Consider the following 19,358-nt stretch of genomic DNA (forward strand, 5'->3'; position numbering starts at 1 on the left):
AAGTCCAATGAGAAAGAATTGGTTTCATTCTCCAGCCTGGGGAGGCGGGAGGAAGACCTGAAGGCCTGCAATTCTCTTTTTTGCATCAGATTAAGTAGCTTAGGGCTCATTTCACTCTCTTTAGCTGCCACCCAGGGACGATGCACTCCCTGCACGGTCCCCTTGGCCTTCATCCCTGTAGAAGGCTCGGCTGTGGCTTGTGGCAGTGTCTCTTTCACCATGTCACGTGAAGGCGCGGATAGACTACGTAGCTGTCGAGTCGTGAACTGTTTGGGTTAGCGCTTGCCTCGGAGTAGAGAAGTGCTGGAGAAGTGTCTCAAAATTTGGGAGAAAAGAGATGTTTTCTGAGGCTACCACCCGTCAGTGAAGACATGGAAGCCGGCTTCTTTACTGTTTTCCCTTCCTGGATCACAGGAAATCTTTGGGGCTTATTTCAGGAGGACAGCCTGATGCTGAGGCCGATGACTTCCCATGTTGCAAAGCAGCAGAGATGCGCTTTTGATGATGGCCAGCCGGTTCCCTAGTGTGGCTGACTGAGGGCTGAGGGTGAGTTAACTGCTCCTTTGGTGACTCTCAGATGTGTGGCTTCTCTTCACTCTTTGGCACCTGGGTGGAGGATGTGGCAAAGGAACCTCTCTCCTTAGATGCTGCGTCCAAACCTGGGATTTGATCCCCTTGGTTAATCAGCTTCACGGCACCACCCAGCACACAGGCCTTCTCTGAACAGCTGCACATGTGGCCACTCATTAGCCTGCTGATACCGTGCTGCCATCACTCCTGGCTCTTTCCTCTTCCTCCACCCTCCTCGTCCCCTGGGTTTGACCTGCTAATCGGTTCTCTGTCCGTGTGGTTAATGCTTTGGTTCAAGCCTGCATGACTGGGACTGGTGCAGTAGCCTCCTTTCTGGCCGTGAGCTGTTGTATTACATTCCAAGATCTGGCCCCAACCTCTGCACACCTTGTGCCCTCCGCTGCCCCGACCACTCTTGCTTCCCAAGACGTGGCTCGTTCTTTCCTGTGCTCCACTCAGAGTTGTCTCCAGATGCTCCTGAATTCCCGGGTCCTTGCTGGTGCCCCAGGAGCTGCGTTTCTCCTCACCGGCTGTGTCAGAGCTGCCCAGGAAGCAGCCCCCACTAGAGGGTGTGTTCCTTGGGGCAGGAACAGTCTGGCTCCCTTCTGCCCCCAGCCCGATGCCAGACCTGCCTCTGGGCCCCAGATGTCTGCGGACCTGCACCCAGCATCTGTCCAGGCAGCCCGTCATGGCCCCTTCTCCTTGGGGTGACCAGACGCCTCTGCCATCCTTGCAGGTATCTGGGCTCATGGTGACTGCAGAATCAACCCCAAGATTGGTGGCATCGTCATGCTTGGCTGGAGGTAAGGGCTGTGGAGTCAGCTTCTCTGCCTTGGAGCCCCACCTTCCAGAGGCATGGGGGTCCAGGAGGAGGCATTTTCTGTGACAGTCAGTGACCCCCTTCCTGGGCACCCCACTCCAATCCAGCACCAGGGTGTCCATACCAACCACAGCTCTACTGATGTCTGGGACCCCCCATCCCCCACCGGCTGGTGCGCCATGCTTCCCGCCCCTGTGCCTGTGCACATGCCTCCCCTGAGCCTGAAGATCCCCTCTGAGGAAGCATTGTCTGCTCAATCTGCGACGTGGCTAACTGTCCCCCATCTTGGACCCTTCCTGTGTCATTCCTGGGGTGGGGCATCCCTGTGCCAGCTTCCTTCCCAAGGGCTGGGTCTGGGCGTGATCCAAGTTTCCCTGCCCTGTGATGCGGTTCTCAGGTAGGGGTGTCAGGGTGGGGGGTCCCACAGCAAAGGCACAGCAGTGTCCGCACCCGGGACAGGGGACGCGTGTGCAGGTGGGAAGGGAGTGAGGTGACAGCTGTTCCTGCACAGCGGGGCCTCCCTCGATGTCGAGCTTTAACCAGAGAGGGAGAAAGAGCCGGGTGGAGGGGCAAGGAGCTGGGGAGGGAAGCATCCATGACTGGTCCTGGGGGATGCCATGCGGAAGGCGGGGGTGACCACCCTCCCCTGGGACCCCTGGGAGTTGCCTCACCTCAGAGCTGCGGTGTAGCCCTGACCTCTTCTCTCCTTCCAGTGACGGCACGCTCAACCCCAACAGGGCGCGGTTCGGCAGCCTGGAAATCTATGACGTTGGTATACTCTTCTTCTCCCTGAGCGTTCTTGAGTATCCAGGAAGGAGGAGGGTCCTGGTGCGAGCCCCAGGGGCCATTTCCAAAGTCCCTACCTTTGGCATGACTCTGGCCCCTTGGTCTCTGGTATGACAGTGGACGTTTGAGAGCCTGACCTCCTTTTCAGATCATACCTTGCACACACTGCCGTCCTCATAAAACCTCGAATGGGGTCTTTAAGGCCCCTTGGCCCATCCCCTTCCCCATTGTACTTCATCCTCCTGGTGAGCTCTGTTGGGTTGGTTACTTGCTTTTACTCTTTTTTCGTTTTGTTTTTTTGAGACAGTCTCCCTTTGTCACCCAGGCTGGACTGCCGTGGCATGATCTTGGCTCACTGCAACCTCTGCCTCCCAGGTTGAAGCAATTCTCATGCCTCCGCCTCCTCAGTAGCTCGAATTACAGACATGCACCACCACGCCCAGCTAATTTTTGTATTTTTAGTAGAGATGGGGTTTCGCCGTGTTGCCCAGGTTGGTCTCAAACTCCTGACCTCAAGTGATTCGCCTGCCTCGGCCTCCCAAAGTGCTGGGATTACAGGCATGAGCCACTGTGCCCGGCCAACTTGCATCTGCTCTTTATGGGTTAACAAACCAGAAGCACAGAGTGGGTGCAGGATGGCTGAAGGGCACACGACACCATGCAGGACACCAAGCACAGACAGTGTAGGCCTGTGAGTCTCACAACTGCATGGTGGAGTCCTCTGTGGGCCTTCAAACTGCCCAGCCCAGGGACCCAGGCCCAGCCCAGGCTGCAAAGTCGGTCAGATGGCGTCACACGCTAGTGCTTAGGTCAGAGTTCTAAACTTATGTCAAGGTCGTTTGTGTAGCCAGGGTGGAGAAACCCTGATGGTCTGATTCCAGCCTTTGTTCCTCCCTCCAGTGGAGTACCCACCACAGGCTCCTGCTTTTTTTTTTTTTTTTTTTACTTTTGTTTTTTTTTTTTTTTTTTTTTTTTTTTTTTGAGACAGAGTCTCACTGTGTCGCCCAGGCTGGAGTGCAGTGGCCGGATCTCAGCTCACTGCAAGCTCCGCCTCCTGGGTTTACGCCATTCTCCTGCCTCAGCCTCCGGAATAGCTGGGACTGCAGGCACCCGCCACCTCACCCGGCTAGTTTTTTGTATTTTTTTTAGTAGAGACAGGGTTTCACCGTGTTAGCCAGGATGGTCTCGATCTCCTGACCTCGTGATCCGCCTGTCTCGGCCTCCCAAAGTGCTGGGATTATAGGCTTGAGCCACCGCGCCCGGCCTACTTTTGTTTTTTGAGACAGGATCTTACTCTCTTACCCAGGCTGGAGTGCAGTGGTGCGATCTCGGCTCACTGCAACCTCCACCTCCTTGTCTCAAGCGATCCTCTCACCTCAGCCTCCTGAGTAGCTGGGTCTACAGGTGTGCACCACTATGCCCAGCTAATTTTTGTGGGTTTTTTAGAGATGAGGTTTTGCTATGTTGGCCAGGCTGGTCTCGAACTCCTGAGCTCAAGTAATCAACCCACTTTGGCCTCTCAGAGTGCTGGGATTATAGGTGTGAGCCACTGTGTCCGGCCACCTGCTTCCTTTTTTTTTTGAGACAGGGTCTCACTCTGTTGCCCAGGCTGGAGGGCAGTGGCAGAATCAGCTTACTGCAGCGTCGACCTCCTTGGCTCAAGCAATCCTCGTGCCTCAGCTTCCTGAGCAGCTGTGTCTACAGGCATGTGCTACCATGCCTGGCTTAGTTATTACTTTTTTGTGGAGACAAAGTCTCCGTATGTTGTTCAGGCTGGTCTCAATCTCCTGGACTTAAGTGATCCTCCCACCTCAGCCTCCTAGAGTGCTGGGATTACAGGCATGAGCCACCGTACCTGGCCCTCTTTTTTATCTTGAATTAATCTGTTATTAAGTGAATAAGGCCCACACCTGGCCCCCCGGTAAAACATTGCCTGTCCTGCCAGAGCTGAAGCTCTCTCTGCCTCCCCAGTGATGGGCTTTCCTCCACTTGTGAAACAGCTCCCTCAGCAAATGTCCCTCCAAGGCACTCCTCCTTGGTGGGCTGGGAGAACACAGGCACCCCTGGTAGGCCTGGGGGTCGCAGCCTGCCCCTCCTGCTCTGCCAGGTTGCTGTGAGGCCCGACCCCACACTGAGGGGCCCCCTGTCTGAGTGTGCCCTCTCCTGTCTCCACAGTGGACTCCTTCAAGGAGGTGGAGGACAGCCTGTGTGTCCCCCAGTATAACAAGTATGGGGAGGAGAGGGTGATCCTCTTCCTGGAGATGGCCTCCGGGCACGCCTTCCAGCCTGACTTGGTGAAGAGGATTCATGACACCATCCATGTGGGCTTGTCTGTGCGACATGTGCCCAGCCTTATCCTGGAAACCAAGGGCATCCCGGTACGACCATCTTCTGCCAGCGAGGAGAGTGCTGCCATCACCCCATGAGCCCACACATCGAGGGGCGCTCACATCTGAGCAGCTTGCTGGTGCTTTATATATCATTTGTCCACATTGCCTAGCAATGCCATCCTCTCCCTGCCATTCTTTTTTCCTACCCTTTCTGAGACTGCATTTAAAGCAGCTTCTGCTAAATACCCATGTTCGGAGGGTTAGCGGGCCCAGCCCTGCAGGTCCAACTGGCTTCCCCTGCTAACCCCTGGTTTTAGTGTGTTCTCAAAACTTTTAATGAGCACATTAGTTTTAACTTTTTAAAAAATTTTATTTATTTATTTTTTTGAGACTGAGTCTTGCTCTGTCACCCAGGCTGGAGTGTGATGGCTCAGTCTTGACTCACTGCACCCTCCACCTCCCAGGTTCCAGCAATTCTCGTGACTCAGCCTCCTGAGTAGCTGGGACCACAGGTATATGCCACCATGCTCAGCTAATTTTTGTATTCTTAGTAGAGACAGGATTTTGCCATGTTGGCCAGGTTGGTTTCGAACTCCTGACCTCAAGAGATCCATGCACCTCAGCCTCTCAAAGTGCTGGGATTACAGGTTGAGCCACGGCACCCAGCCAATTTTTTTTTTTTTTTTTTTTTTTTTTTGGGATGGAGTCTTGCTCTGTCGTTCAGGCTGGAGTGCAGTAGTGTGATCTTGGCTCACTGCAACCTCCACCTCCCGGATTCAAGCAATTCTCCTGCCTCAGCCTCCTGAGTAGTTGGGATTACAGGTACCTGCCACTGTGCCCAGCTAATTTTTGTATTTTTAGTAGAGACAGTTTCACCATCTTGGCCAGGCTGGTCTCGAACTCCTGACCTCGTGATCCGCCCACCTCGGCCTCCCAAAGTGCTGGGATTACAGGCGTGAGCCACCGCACCCAGCCAATTTTAACTTTTTAAAGAGCTGCTGGGAGCTGTGGCTCTTGCCTTTTCATTTTAAGTTCTGCCGATACAGACAAGACTTGACTCTTTAGAGGCAGGTCTTCAGAAGGCTGTGTTGTTGCCGCTACGCCCCAGCTCCCGGCCCCAGTACACTCTGCTTCGATTCTATGTTGGGGAGGAGGAGGTTCACCCAGATTAAATCAGTTTTAATTTGCATTGCTTACAAAATGGATGTCTCTGCAAGCTGACAGAAGCTGTTTTGTGTGTGTGTGTGTGTGTGTATGTGCGCGCACACGTGTGTGTGTGAATGTACACACACAACAATTTAAACAGACAGTGGCAGGCTGTATTTAAAGCCTACAGACTGGCTATCCATTAAGGAGAAGATGGGAGCAGACACTCACTGAGTTCCCGGGGGAAGCTGACTTTGACATTGCCTGGGAGCCGGCTGAGTCTGTGAGGTATAACCAGAGACAGGATTTACCAGGAGAGGCTGTTTTCTGGAGAATGTTGAAATATGTGATACCATTGACTTTGAAACCTGTACATCATTCTCTTTGTCTTAAGTTCTTTCAACATCTTGAAAACAATCTGTCCAGTGGTGGGGGCTGGGGAGAGTGCTCACAGCACAGCCACTGCGTGTGTGCATCCCTGGAGGAGCGATTCCCACTCGGGACCCCTGTTCCTCCTCCCGGCCCCTGTCCACATCTGCCGTGTTGGTTCCTTTTCTATGGTGTCCACACATTTCCTTTGCGTTCTGGTTCTGCGTGGGAAGGGCCCTGCAGCTTGGGAACTTTCCATCCATCTCTCTTTTTTGCTTGGTGACTCTTGGCGGCTCTCTGTGGGGACATTGGTGCTCTCCAAGAAGGTACTTTTTTTTTTTGAGACGGAGTCTCGCTCTGTCGCCCAGGCTGGAGTGCAGTGGCCGGATCTCAGCTCACTGCAAGCTCTGCCTCCCGGGTTTACGCCATTCTCCTGCCTCAGCCTCCCGAGTAGCTGGGACTACAGGCGCCCGCCACCTCGCCCGGCTAGTTTTTTGTATTTTTAGTAGAGGCGGGGTTTCACCGGGTTAGCCAGGATGGTCTCGATCTCCTGACCTCGTGATCCGCCCGTCTCGGCCTCCCAAAGTGCTGGGATTACAGGCTTGAGCCACCGCGCCTGGCCAGAAGGTACTTCTTTAATCAGTGATGCTTTTTGTCTTTTCCTGATGAGGGTTTAAGGTTTTTCTTGGGTGAGTAAGTGCTGTCTCATCCAGAACATTTTAGGGGACTGGAATTTGAATTTGTCCCCTTGGCTTTATTTTATTGAAAAAGAACTTGGGTCTTTTGCTTCCAAAATGGTTCTTACCAAACTGTATCTGATCACAAGAGTAGTGGAGCAGTTCGTTAGGAAGGGAGAAACTAGTCACGTTTCTTTCCATGGTTATCCTGGCTTTCGTGGGCTTGCTGCCAGGGCACCCAACTGGGCTCTGGGCTCTTTTTCTCCCCAGGTAGGGTCTTCTCCTGGGTCAATTCGGGAAGTCATTGGGAGGGTTCCTCCAGGTTTTTGAACGCCCTTGAATTTTTGGACCCTCGTGGCAGGCTTAGGAGAGAATTTACCTGTTTTGTTGCTGAGCTAGGGAGGGGCCCAGCCTCCACAGGGAGGTGACACGGCGTGGCCCCAGCCTGCGCATTCGGGAACTGGACCCCCTTCAGGGTCAGAAGAGGACAATTGAGGTCCCGTCTGCAAAGTCCCAGGGCCTTGCTGAGGCAGGAGAGCCTGTTGCAGGTCTGAGCCTTCACACGGTGCTTGTGGAGAGTAGGCTGCCCTCCCCGCACCACCGCAAGAATAGCCTGAGCCTGGGGCCGTCCGAGCGGTGGGAATGGGAGGCAGCATGTCTGTGTCTCTGCGTGGAGAGATACTGCCGCTTCTGTTCCCTGGGAAGCCAGCACCGTTTTCAGCATTTGCGGTGGGGGTGGGGGGCTTGGCAAGTTCTCAGGAGAGATTTGGGCCCAGGGCCAGCCCCACTCCTCGTGTTGAGTAAGACTCATCCGTCTGTGGCCTGTGACACGAGGAGAGGAGCCCCTCACCCGCCCGCTGCAGCTCAGGGTGATGATGCGGCACCCTGATGATGATGTGGCAGGGACTAGGGAGGCTCTTGCGGCGTGGTCCTTGCCGCCGGCCTTCACAGCGGCTCCTCTGAGGGTCTTCATGCACAGGGGTTCTGTCACTTAGCCCTGGCTCCCCCTCTGCCCCTGAGGCAAGACTTTGGGCAACTCACTTAGCATTAAAGCCTCAGTTTCCTCATCTCTGAGGTGGGTTGACAACAGAGCCTGCCTGGTGGTGCCGCGGGCCACAGGGTGCCCGAACGCAGCCCTCGTGCCTGTTTCTGTGCTGGCTCCGCTCACCATCAGCCTTCCTTCAGAGTAGGTCTGCACGCGGCGCAAAGCCCTTCCGCGCACCGGATCTCAGCTGCTCTCTGCCCAAATGTCAGAGAGGCTTCCCTGCATTTCCTGTTTGAACGGGTCCTGGCCTGCATCTTTAGCTTTGACAGTGTTTGCCATGGACTGAGGGTGAGTTCTTGTGTGTGTCCACATCTTTCTATCTGGAGTGGAGGCTTCTTGAGGACAGGAACCTTGTGAGTTCACTTCCTCCTCAGAGCTCAGCTGCTTGGCCAACAGCAGGTGCTTTTGGTGTCTGGTGAGTGAGTGGTGGGTCGGGAGCTGGTCCTCTGACCCTTGTGAGGTGGGACAAACTTGTGTTCCTCACGCCCACCTTACAGATGAGGAAACCCAGAGAGACGAGGGGTCCTGCCCGAGGACATGGTGTTCATAGTCAGCCCCGCCTTCTGCTCTCCGGAATAAAGACCTGGGGACCCCAGGAGGGTCATGGCCAAGTGGAATGGACTCCTGACATTTGAGGGCTTCCTACCTGCAGCCCCCAGTGCAGCCATGGCTGTCCAAGTCCAGTGGGCGTTTGCTCAGGTCATGGCTGGGATGTCCGGCCCTTCCTGACAGGAGGCTGCTGGGCTCCTGTCTACCTGGGGAGGCCCCGTGCAGGGGCAGGGGGGCGGCGGCTTCTTCCTTTCTCTTTCCCCGTCCTCTCTCCCCAGAGGAAATGGTAGCAGGATTTCTTTTAAGGGAATGCCACTGTATTTTGCCGGTGGGTGGAAGGTGGCATTATTAGCGCCCATGAGCTGCACGTGGACCCCTGTGTGAAGCATAGTGGGGCATGGAGCAGGCAAGATGTTTTTGTCTCACAGGGGGAGGGCCGGCGACACCACTTGAAGTGACAGGCAGGCCCTCGGAAGCTGGCACTTAGATCCCTAATTAGATCACACGTCGACTGAATGTTTCAAGTGAGTGAATTTCATTTACGTCTCAGGTTTGAAAAAACAGCGCCAGTGATCCAGAGCTGAGGCAGAGGAGCCTCACTGGGCTCTGTTGCTCTTGAGGTTTTCTAGCCCACAACACCCACGCCACCAAAGGCTCGTTTGGATTCAAGGTGAAACACGTGCCACACATCTTAGAGGGAGCTCTGAATGTTTGGAAAGGGTGCAACTACGAGAAACAGCAGTGCCCCGTCCGCTGCCGATGGCTGGCTCCGAGGAGGAGTTCACAGGAGCTTGGGGACGCTCTCACCTGTAGCCCTAGGAAGCTGGGCCACTCCTGAAGTAATGGCAATAGTTAGTCTTTATCATAGAATAACGTGATAAAATATATAGAGAAGTAAAATTTAAAATACAAATACAAGTAAAATTATCATAAAACATAGTAGCCAGGCGCTTCTGAAGCTGTGTGTGCACACTGACCTATTCACCCCCTGACTCACAGCCCTACAGCCTAGGCGCCGGCACCCCCACTTTCATTCAAGGAAATGAACTCCGGTTCAGGTGTTCACCCAGCATCCCCCAGATGTGGTGGCAGAAGCCAGATCTTCCCTGAAAATTTTCTTGCTCAGGGTGCCTGCTCAGATTTAGGAATGATCTTAGGTCTGCATTTTTATCCCAGTCAGGCAGACCCTGAACCCTGAGAGACACTCTTTTTTTTATATTCCCGTCTGGAATATGCACTGCAGGGGTCCGTGGGGTGTCTTGAGGGCCCTCTTGAGGTCAGCTTGGATGTGACACGTGCAGTGGGGCCGGTGGAGTGTGCAGCGTTAGAAAAGAGAACGTGCTCGGCCGGGCGCGGTGGCTCACGCCTGTAATCACAGCACTTTGGGAGGCTGAGACGGGTGGATCACGAGGTCAGGAGATCGAGACCATCCTGGCTAACACGGTGAAACCCCGTCTCTACTAAAAAATACAAAAAACTAGCCGGGCGTGGTGGCGGCGCCTGTAGTCCCAGCTACTCAGGAGGCTGAGGCAGGAGAATGGCGGGAACCCGGGAGGTGGAGCTTGCAGTGAGCCGAGATCCGGCCACTGCACTCCAGCCTGGGTGACAGAGCGAGACTCCGTCTCAAAAAAAAAAAAGAAAAGAACGTGCTCACGGTGACCTCTGGGCGTCTTTGAAATAGCCTCACTTTCTCAATAGCTGTGCCGGGGGCAGTGTGGGAGGGTTTTAGAGAGTGTTAGAGTTGGGTGTCAGCACTAAGTCTTGAAATTGCCTTTCAGAAGAACAGGTTCTATCTCCCAAACACGGGACAGTTGTCGGTTCAGCATACTTCGGTGCGTTTTTGCAGACCTGGCAGGGAGAGGGGCGTCTTGGAGCTGAGACTCATTCAGTCTTGGCTCTCCGGGTGGAGGCCGGGCATTTTGGGCCTGGATATACCCAGGGCTGTGCGTTTTCCCCCCTTCAGGTTTAAATGCAGTTTCTTGTTTTTTCTACCCTCCCCTCGCAGTATACACTCAATGGCAAGAAAGTGGAAGTTGCTGTCAAACAGATCATCGCTGGAAAAGCAGTGGAGCAACGAGGTGCTTTCTCGAACCCCGAGGCCCTGCATCTGTACTGGGACATCCCTGAGCTGCAGGGCTTCTGAGTCAGACTGGCTGGCACAGGTAGAATGGAAACCTTGAGTGGCCTGGGCGGGAGTCCCTGGCCTGCAGGCAAGCAGTGCTTGAGGACTGCTGGTGGGAACTGGCACCTGAAAGAAGGCATTTGAAGAGGGAGGTGGTGGGTGCTCATGCCTCACCCAGGCTGGGCTGGAGGGAACTGCAGTTTTGGTAATGACTCCTGGGTCCCCTCTGTGCCTGTTGCTAAGGTTTTCGTCAGCCTGGGCTGTCTGGTGGCTAAAGGATATGGCTTCTACTGTGTGGTCTGCCGAGCTCTCCTTTTGCAACAGGGCCTGAGACCACTGGCTTCAGGGGCTGGAGTCACAATTGTGTGGGCTGTGGGCTGGGTTCTGTTGAGCCGTTGGGGCTTAGCCATTTGCTGCCAATAATAGCTAACATTGTTATATACATACCATATGCTGGGCGCTGTTCCAGGGCCATGAGCCTGACTATAACTCTAGGAGGTAGGTGTCATCATTATCCCTATTTTGAAGATGGGAAATAAGGCCCAAGTTCAAGGAACTTGCCCAAGGTCACATGGGCCAGGGCCAGCCCTTTTGGAAAGAGCTCCCAAGAAGGATAGAGAGACTCCCTCTTTTGATAACCCTGTTTTTTGTGGCCCTTTCATTGGGTGCTTCCTGAATCTCTAGATTGATAAAAAAATCATACCCCAGTGAAGAAGATCAATTACGTGTACATTTTGCAAGTCACTTTGACATTGTCACAAGCTCTCACATGCTTGAGCCTCTAATTCGAGTTTGAGTGAGAATCATTTCATGTGTCATGAAATTTTAAAAGATGACATTCAATGAATGGTACTTCCCATTATTCCAGCTTGATTGAAATTGTGGGTTTCTAAAAAGATACTATTTATACTCTTAAGACAATGGAGCTTTCAAAAGAATTCTGACTCTTAAGTCTTATGTGATGTCTAGAGAAGTGGAAATTTTCAAATTTTCATTATGAATGTGTCTTTATGACTTTCCTTCTTTTCATTCATTCATTCTTTCTTCAAATATCCTGATTTGACAGTGTTTCTCTCCCCCTTGATGGGAACTTCAGGTTCTTGCCAAAGTATGTATTGGATAATTGCTTTCATGTTCAGACACGGCAAGAGTGGGTCATAAATGACTGCAGCGCCGATGTGACAGTTCTGTTAGGCCTGGTTGACCTTGCAGATAGAATTTGGGGAGGGCAGTGCTTCTATCTGGCTGCTAGATTTATTGTTCCCAGTTTGCGGGAGCATGGGTTGGGATTTCCACGCCAGGCAGCCACCCCAGCTTATCCTGTGCTGCATCCCTCCTTCCCATCTTGGTGTCTTCCTCAGCTCTCCAAACAGAAGGCAGCGGCCCATGATTGATGGGCTCTGGCCTGCTGGGGCATTATTAGCCACTCTGTCCAGGTGACAATGTCATTTTTAATGTTCCATCTTCAGATGTGAGGTTTATTTTTAGGTTGAGAGTTAGCCAGCCTTGACAGAGAGAACCACTGAAAGTTGAGGACGTGGTTCTTGACCCTGGCTGCTGGGGAGCTTGCAACAATACCAGTTTCCATAAGGATACCTTCTGGGGTGCAAAAATGGTAGGTGTCTTTATTCACGTTGTGGTTACTTGAGTTTATATGTGTGTACCAAAAGCTTGGGCTTTGGTGAGGTTGTGGAGAAACTGGAACCCTGGTGCCTTGCTGGTGGGAATGTAAATTGGGGCGGCTGCTGTGGAAACACACTGGTGGGTCCTCAAAAAGTTAAACATGTAATTACCCTGTGAGCCAGGAATTGCAATCCTAGGTATATACCCAAAAGAACTGAAAACAAGGACACAAACAGATGCTTGTATGCTAATGTTTGTAGCAGCGTTATTCACAGTCACCAAAAGGTAGAAACAACACAAGCATTTGCTGATGAATATGGATAAACAAAATCTGTTCTGTCCCGACAATAGAATATTATTCAGCCATGAAAAGGAATGAAGTTCTGACACACACTACAGTGTGCATGAACCTTGAACACATTATCATGACAGACACCGGTCACAAAATGACAAATAGTGTATGATCCCACTTATATGAAATAACCCAGAATAGGCAAATTCACAGGGACAGAAAGTAGACCAGAGCTTATTCAGGGAAGCGGGGAGAAGAAATGGGGAGTGAATAGTTAATGGGTACATAGTTTTAGTTTGGGATGACGAAAAGTTTCTAGAAATGGATGCTGGTAATGAGCAAAATAACCAGTTAATATCATAATGGCAGGATCAAGTTCACACATAACAATATTAACCTTAAATGTAAATGGACTAAATGCTCCAATTAAAAGACACAGACTGGCAAACTGGATAAAGAGTCAAGACCCATCAGTCTGCTGTATTCAGGAGACCCATCTCACATGCAGAGACATACATAGGCTCAAAATAAAGGGATGGAGGAAGATTTACCAAGCAAATGGAGAACAAAAAAAGCAGGGATTGCAATACTAGTCTCTGATAAAATAGACTTTAAACTATCAAAGATCAAAAGAGACAAAGAAGGCCATTACATAATGGTAAAGAGATCAATTCAACAGGAAGAGATAACTATCCTAAATATATATGCACCCAGGAGCATATATATGCATATACAGGATATATTCATATACAGATATATATATATATATATATATATGCATATACAGGAGCACCCAGATTCATAAAAGTCCTTAGAGACTTACAAAGAGACTTAGACTCCCATACAATAATAATGGGAGACTTCAACACTCCACTGTCAACATTAGACAGATCAACGAGACAAAGTTAACAAGGATATCCAGGAATTGAACTCATCTCTGCAGCAAGCAGACCTAATAGACATCTATAGAACTCTCCACCCCAAATCAACAGAATATACATTCTTCTCAGCACCACATTGCACTTATTCCAAAATTGACCACATAATTGGAAGTAAAGCACTCCTCAGCAAATGTACAAGAACAGAAATTATAACAAACTGTCTCTCAGACCACAGTGCAATCAAACTAGAACTCAGGACTAAGAAACTCAATCAGAACCGCTCAACTACATGGAAACTGAACAACCTGCTCCTGAATGACTACTGGCTACATAACGAAATGAAGGCAGAAATAAAGATGTTCTTTGAAACCAATGAGAACAAAGATACAACATACCAGAATCTCTGGGACACATTTAAAGCAGTGTGTAGAGGGAAATTTATAGCACTAAATGCCCACAAGAGAAAGCAGGAAAGATCTAAAATTGACACTCTAACATCACAATTAAAAGAACTAGAGAAGCAAGAGCAAACACATTCGAAAGCTAGCAGAAGGCAAGAAATAACTAAGATCAGAGCAGAACTGAAGGAGATAGAGACACAAAAAACCCTCCAAAAAATCAATGAATCCAGGAGTTGGTTTTTTGAAAAGATCAACAAAATTGACAGACCGCTAGCAAGACTAATAAAGAAGAAAAGAGAGAAGAATCAAACAGACGCAATAAAAAATGATAAAGGGGATATCACCACCGACCCCACAGAAATACAAACTACCATCAGAGAATACTATAAACACCTCTACGCAAATAAACTAGAAAACCTAGAAGAAATGGATAATTTCCTGGACACTTACACTCTTCCAAGACTAAACCAGGAAGAAGTTGAATCCCTGAATAGACCAATAGCAGGCTCTGAAATTGAGGCAATAATTAATAGCCTACCAACCAAAAAAAGTCCAGGACCAGATGGATTCACAGCTGAATTCTACCAGAGGTGCAAGGAGGAGCTGGTACCATTCCTTCTGAAACTATTCCAATCAATAGAAAAAGAGGGAATCCTCCCTAACTCATTTTATGAGGCCAACATCATCCTGATACCAAAGCCTGGCAGAGACACAACAAAAAAAGAGAATTTTAGACCAATATCCCTGATGAACATCGATGCAAAAATCCTCAATAAAATACTGGCAAACTGAATCCAGCAGCACATCAAAAAGCTTATCCACCATGATCAAGTGGGCTTCATCCCTGGGATGCAAGGCTGGTTCAACATTCGCAAATCAATAAACATAATCCAGCATATAAACAGAACCAAAGACAAGAACCACATGATTATCTCAATAGATGCAGAAAAGGCTTTTGACAAAATTCAACAGCCCTTCATGCTAAAAATGCTCAACAAATTTGGTATTGATGGAATGTACCTCAAAATAATAAGAGCTATTTATGACAAACCCACAGCCAATATCATACTGAATGGGCAAAAACTGGAAAAATTCCCTTTGAAAACTGGCACAAGACAGGGATGCCCTCTCTCACCACTCCTATTCAACATAGTGTTGGAAGTTCTGGCTAGGGCAATCAGGCAAGAGAAAGAAATCAAGGGTATTCAGTTAGGAAAAGAAGAAGTCAAATTGTCCCTCTTTGCAGATGACATGATTGTATATTTAGAAAACCCCATTGTCTCAGCCCAAAATCTCCTTAAGCTGATAAGCAACTTCAGCAAAGTCTCAGGATACAAAATTAATGTGCAAAAATCACAAGCATTCTTATACACCAGTAACAGACAGAGAGCCAAATCATGAATGAACTTCCATTCACAATCGCTTCAAAGAGAATAAAATACCTAGGAATCCAACTTACAAGGGATGTAAAGAACCTCTTCAAGGAGAACTACAAACCACTGCTCAGTGAAATAAAAGAGGACACAAACAAATAGAAGAACATACCATGCTCATGGATAGGAAGAATCAATATCGTGAAAATGGCCATACTGCCCAAGGTTATTTATAGATTCAATGCCATCCCCATCAAGCTACCAATGAGTTTCTTCACAGAATTGGAAAAAAACTGCTTTAAAGTTCATATGGAACCAAAAAAGAGCCTGCATCTCCAAGACAATCCTAAGTCAAAAGAACAAAGCTGGAGGCATCACGCTACCTGACTTCAAACTATACTACAAGGCTACAGTAACCAAAACAGCATGGTACTGGTACCAAAACAGAGATATAGACCAATGGAACAGAACAGAGTCCTCAGAAATAATACCACACATCTACAGCCATCTGATCTTTGACAAACCTGAGAGAAACAAGAAATGGGGAAAGGATTCCCTATTTAATAAATGGTGCTAGGAAAATTGGCTAGCCATAAGTAGAAAGCTGAAACTGGATCCTTTCCTTACTCCTTATACGAAAATTAATTCAAGATAGATTAGAGACTTAAATGTTAGACCTAATACCATAAAAATCCTAGAAGAAAACCTAGGTAGTACCATTCAGGACATAGGCATGGGCAAAGACTTCATGTCTAAAACACCAAAAGCAACGGCAGCAAAAGCCAAAATTGACAGATGGGATCTAATTAAACTAAAGAGCTTCTGCACAGCAAAAGAAACTACCATCAGAGTGAACAGGCAACCTACAGAATGGGAGAAAATTTTTGCAATCTACTCATCTGACAAAGGCTAATATCCAGAACCTACAAAGAACTCAAACAAATTTACAAGAAAAAAACAAACAACCCCATCAAAAAGTGGGCAAAGGATATGAACAGACATTTCTCAAAAGAAGACATTCATACAGCCAACAGACATGAAAAAATGCTCATCATCACTGGCCATCAGAGAAATGCAAATCAAAACCACACTGAGATACCATCTCACACCAGTTAGAATGGCAATCATTAAAAAGTCAGGAAACAACAGGTGCTGGAGAGGCTGTGGAGAAATAGGAACACTTTTACACTGTTGGTGGGATTGTAAACTAGTTCAACCATTATGGAAAACAATATGGCGATTCCTCAAAGATCTAGAACTAGATGTACCATATGACCCAGCCATCCCATTACTGGGTATATACCCAAAGGATTATAAATCATGCTGCTATAAAGACACATGCACACGTATGTTTATTGCGGCACTATTCACAATAGCAAAGACTTGGAATCAACCCAAATGTCCATCAGTGACAGACTGGATTAAGAAAATGTGACACATATACACCATGGAATACTATGCAGCCATAAAAAAGGATGAGTTTGTGTCCTTTGTAGGGACATGGATGCAGCTGGAAACCATCATTCTTAGCAAACTATCACAAGAACAGAAAACCAAACACCGCATGTTCTCACTCATAGGTGGAAACTGAACAATGAGATCACTTGGACTCAGGCAGGGGAACATCACACACCGGGGCCTATCATGGGGAGGGGGGAGGGGGGAGGGATTGCATTAGGAGTTATACCTGATGTAAATGACGAGTTGAGGGGTGCTGACGAGTTGATGGGTGCAGCACACCAACATGGCACAAGTATACATATGTAGCAAACCTGCACGTTATGCACATGTACCCTAGAACTTAAAGTATAATAATAATAATAAATAAATAAATAAATAAAACACCCTCCAAATCGGAAAAAAAAAAAGAAAAAAAGAAATGGATGGTGGTGACTTTTGCATAACACTGTGAATGTACTTAATGCCACTGAACTGTACACTTAAAAACAGGTAAAGTGGCAAGTTTTATGTGATATATGTTTTACCATAATAAAGATATTTGAGATGTACAGTTAAGATTTTTGCTGTGGACTATAAATGTATGTTTTATCTGAATTGTAAAATCCGATTTCTAGGCCCTACTCCTAAGGATTCTGATTTTTTTTTTTTTTTTTTTAAGACAGAGTCTCACTCTGTCACTCAGGCCAGAGTGCAGTGGCATGATACCGGCTCACTGCAACCTCTGCCTCCCAGGTTCAATTCTTGTGCCTCAGCCTCCCGAGTAGCTGAGATTACAGGTGCACATCACCACGCCCAGCTAATTTTTGTATATTTGGAAGAGATGTGGTTTCACCATGTTGCCCAGGCTTGTCTCGAACTCCTGACTTGAGGTGATTATTTGAATAGTTTGGAGAAAAGTCTGGGCATCAGTATCTTTAAAAACTTTAAAAACTTACCATGAGGAATTTATAGTTGAGGAAAAGGGGCAGAAGTTAGGCATGAAAACCCCTCAAGAATAAGAATTGTGGAATCAAGGCTAGGCCGTGTGCTCTATGAAGGCCAGGGGACCAATTTTGCCTCCTTTAATTAAAGCGGAAGAACACATTAGGATAATAATTCCAGGTTTAGGAATGGACTTCTTTTTTTTTTTTTGAGACGGAGTCTGGCTCCATCGCCCAGGCTGGAGTGCAGTGGCTGGATCTCAGCTCACTGCAAGCTCCGCCTCCCGGGTTTGCGCCATTCTCCTGCCTCAGCCTCCCAAGTAGCTGGGACTACAGGCGCCCGCCACCTCGCCCGGCTATTTTTTTGTATTTTTTAGTAGAGACGGGATTTCACTGTGTTAGCCAGGATGGTCTCGATCTCCTGACCTCGTGATCCGCCCGTCTCGGCCTCCCAAAGTGCTGGGATTACAGGCTTGAGCCACCGCGCCCGGCCAGGAATGGACTTCTAATTGGTTGAGATTGCCGTAACTCTAATGATGTACCAAACTCTATTGTAAGAGTGTTTTTTTTTTCTTTTTCTGTTTTTTCTTTTTTGAGATGGAGTTTTGCTGTTGTCCCCCAAGGTGGAGTGCAATGGTGCAATCTTGGCTCACTGCAACTTCTACCTCCCAGGCTCAAGGGATTCTCCAGTTTCAACCTCCCGAGTAGCTGGGATTACAGGTGCCCGCCACCACGCCCAGCTAATTTTTGCGTTTTTAGTAGAGACGGGGTTTCACTATATTGGCCAGGCTGGTCTCGAACTCCTGATCTCAGGTGATCCATCCACGTCAGCCTCCCAAAGTACTTGGATTACAGGCGTGAGCCACTGTACCCAGCCTCTTCCCCCCTCCTTTTTGGGAGCCACCATATTTTTTATAATCTAATTTTGGAGGTGACACATGATCACTTCTGCTATATTCTGTAGTCACAGAGATCAACCCTGGTTTAGTGTGGGAGGGGAATGCACAATAGTGTGACTAGCCGGAGGCGCAGGGGTCAGTGGAGGCCACCTTAAAGGCTGCCTACTACAACCCTCAGGCTTCCGTTTCTGTCTCCTGGGACAGGTGCTACCTGAACTAGGGCCATCCAGAGAAACAGGCCAATAGGATGTCTGAATGTCTCTAGAAAGAGGTGTATGATAAGGTATTGGCTCATATGATTATGGAGGCTGAGAAGTCCCTCACGCTGCCATTTGCAAGCCGGAGACCTAGAAAAGCTCGTGGTATAGTTCAGTGGCCTGAGAGCCAGAGAGCCTATGGTGCAGGTTCCAATCTGAATCTGAAGGTCTCAGAGCCAGGAGTGCTGAGGGTAGGAGATCAACGTCCCAGCTCAGGCAATCCGGCAGAGATTGATAATTCACCTTCTTCTACTCAGGCCCTCAACAGAATGGATGATGCCCGCCCCATACTGGTGAGGGCTGTCTGCTTTACTCCATCCACCAATTCAAATGCTAACCTCTCCCGGAAACACCATTGCAGGCACACTCAGCAGTAGTGTTTAGCATCCAACTGGGCATCCTGTGGCACAGGCAAATTGACACCTAAAATTAACCCTCACACTCCCCGACTTTTCCTTGGTGGATTCTCGCTCTTCCCCTTCTGTCCATGTGGTTCGATGGGGCTGATCCTGCCCCTGGAGCTCCCACTGGGCTCCAGAGGAGGGCAGCTGATCCAGGCCTGGACCGTCAGCTTGCTCCATCCATTGGCTACCGTGATAGCTTCACAGAAAAGCATGTGGCCAAGCCGATCAGATAAGAGCCAGTTACAGCATCCTCAAGAGGATGATGTCCGCCAGGAGTTGTGGCCGCTATCTTTGCTACTTTGTGAGAAGATCCTCACCCCGTGTGGTGGCCACTGGAAAGCAGACTGAAATAGCGTAACCATCAAAGAGAAAGGTTAGCTCCCTCTGAGGGAGAGAAACGGAAACCAGCGCTACAGTAATCAGGATATGGAGA

The 19,358-nt window shown here is 49.0% G+C and overlaps 1 protein-coding gene across 1 annotated transcript in view; it reads left to right on the forward strand.

Moving 5' to 3' along the window:
- Positions 1-13,033, forward strand: part of LOC126957062 (acetoacetyl-CoA synthetase-like) — a 53,485-nt gene extending 40,452 nt beyond the window's left edge. Inside the window, 3 exon segments of the mRNA XM_050794452.1 lie at positions 1,307-1,373; positions 2,104-2,162; positions 10,298-13,033. Of these exon segments, the coding sequence (XP_050650409.1) occupies positions 1,307-1,373; positions 2,104-2,162; positions 10,298-10,419 (248 nt within the window). The 3' untranslated portion in view covers positions 10,420-13,033.
- Positions 13,034-19,358: the final 6,325 nt, after the last annotated feature.

Source organism: Macaca thibetana, chromosome 6 (genome assembly GCF_024542745.1).
Source record: "Macaca thibetana thibetana isolate TM-01 chromosome 6, ASM2454274v1, whole genome shotgun sequence".
In the NCBI taxonomy this organism is placed as follows: domain Eukaryota; kingdom Metazoa; phylum Chordata; class Mammalia; order Primates; family Cercopithecidae; genus Macaca; species Macaca thibetana.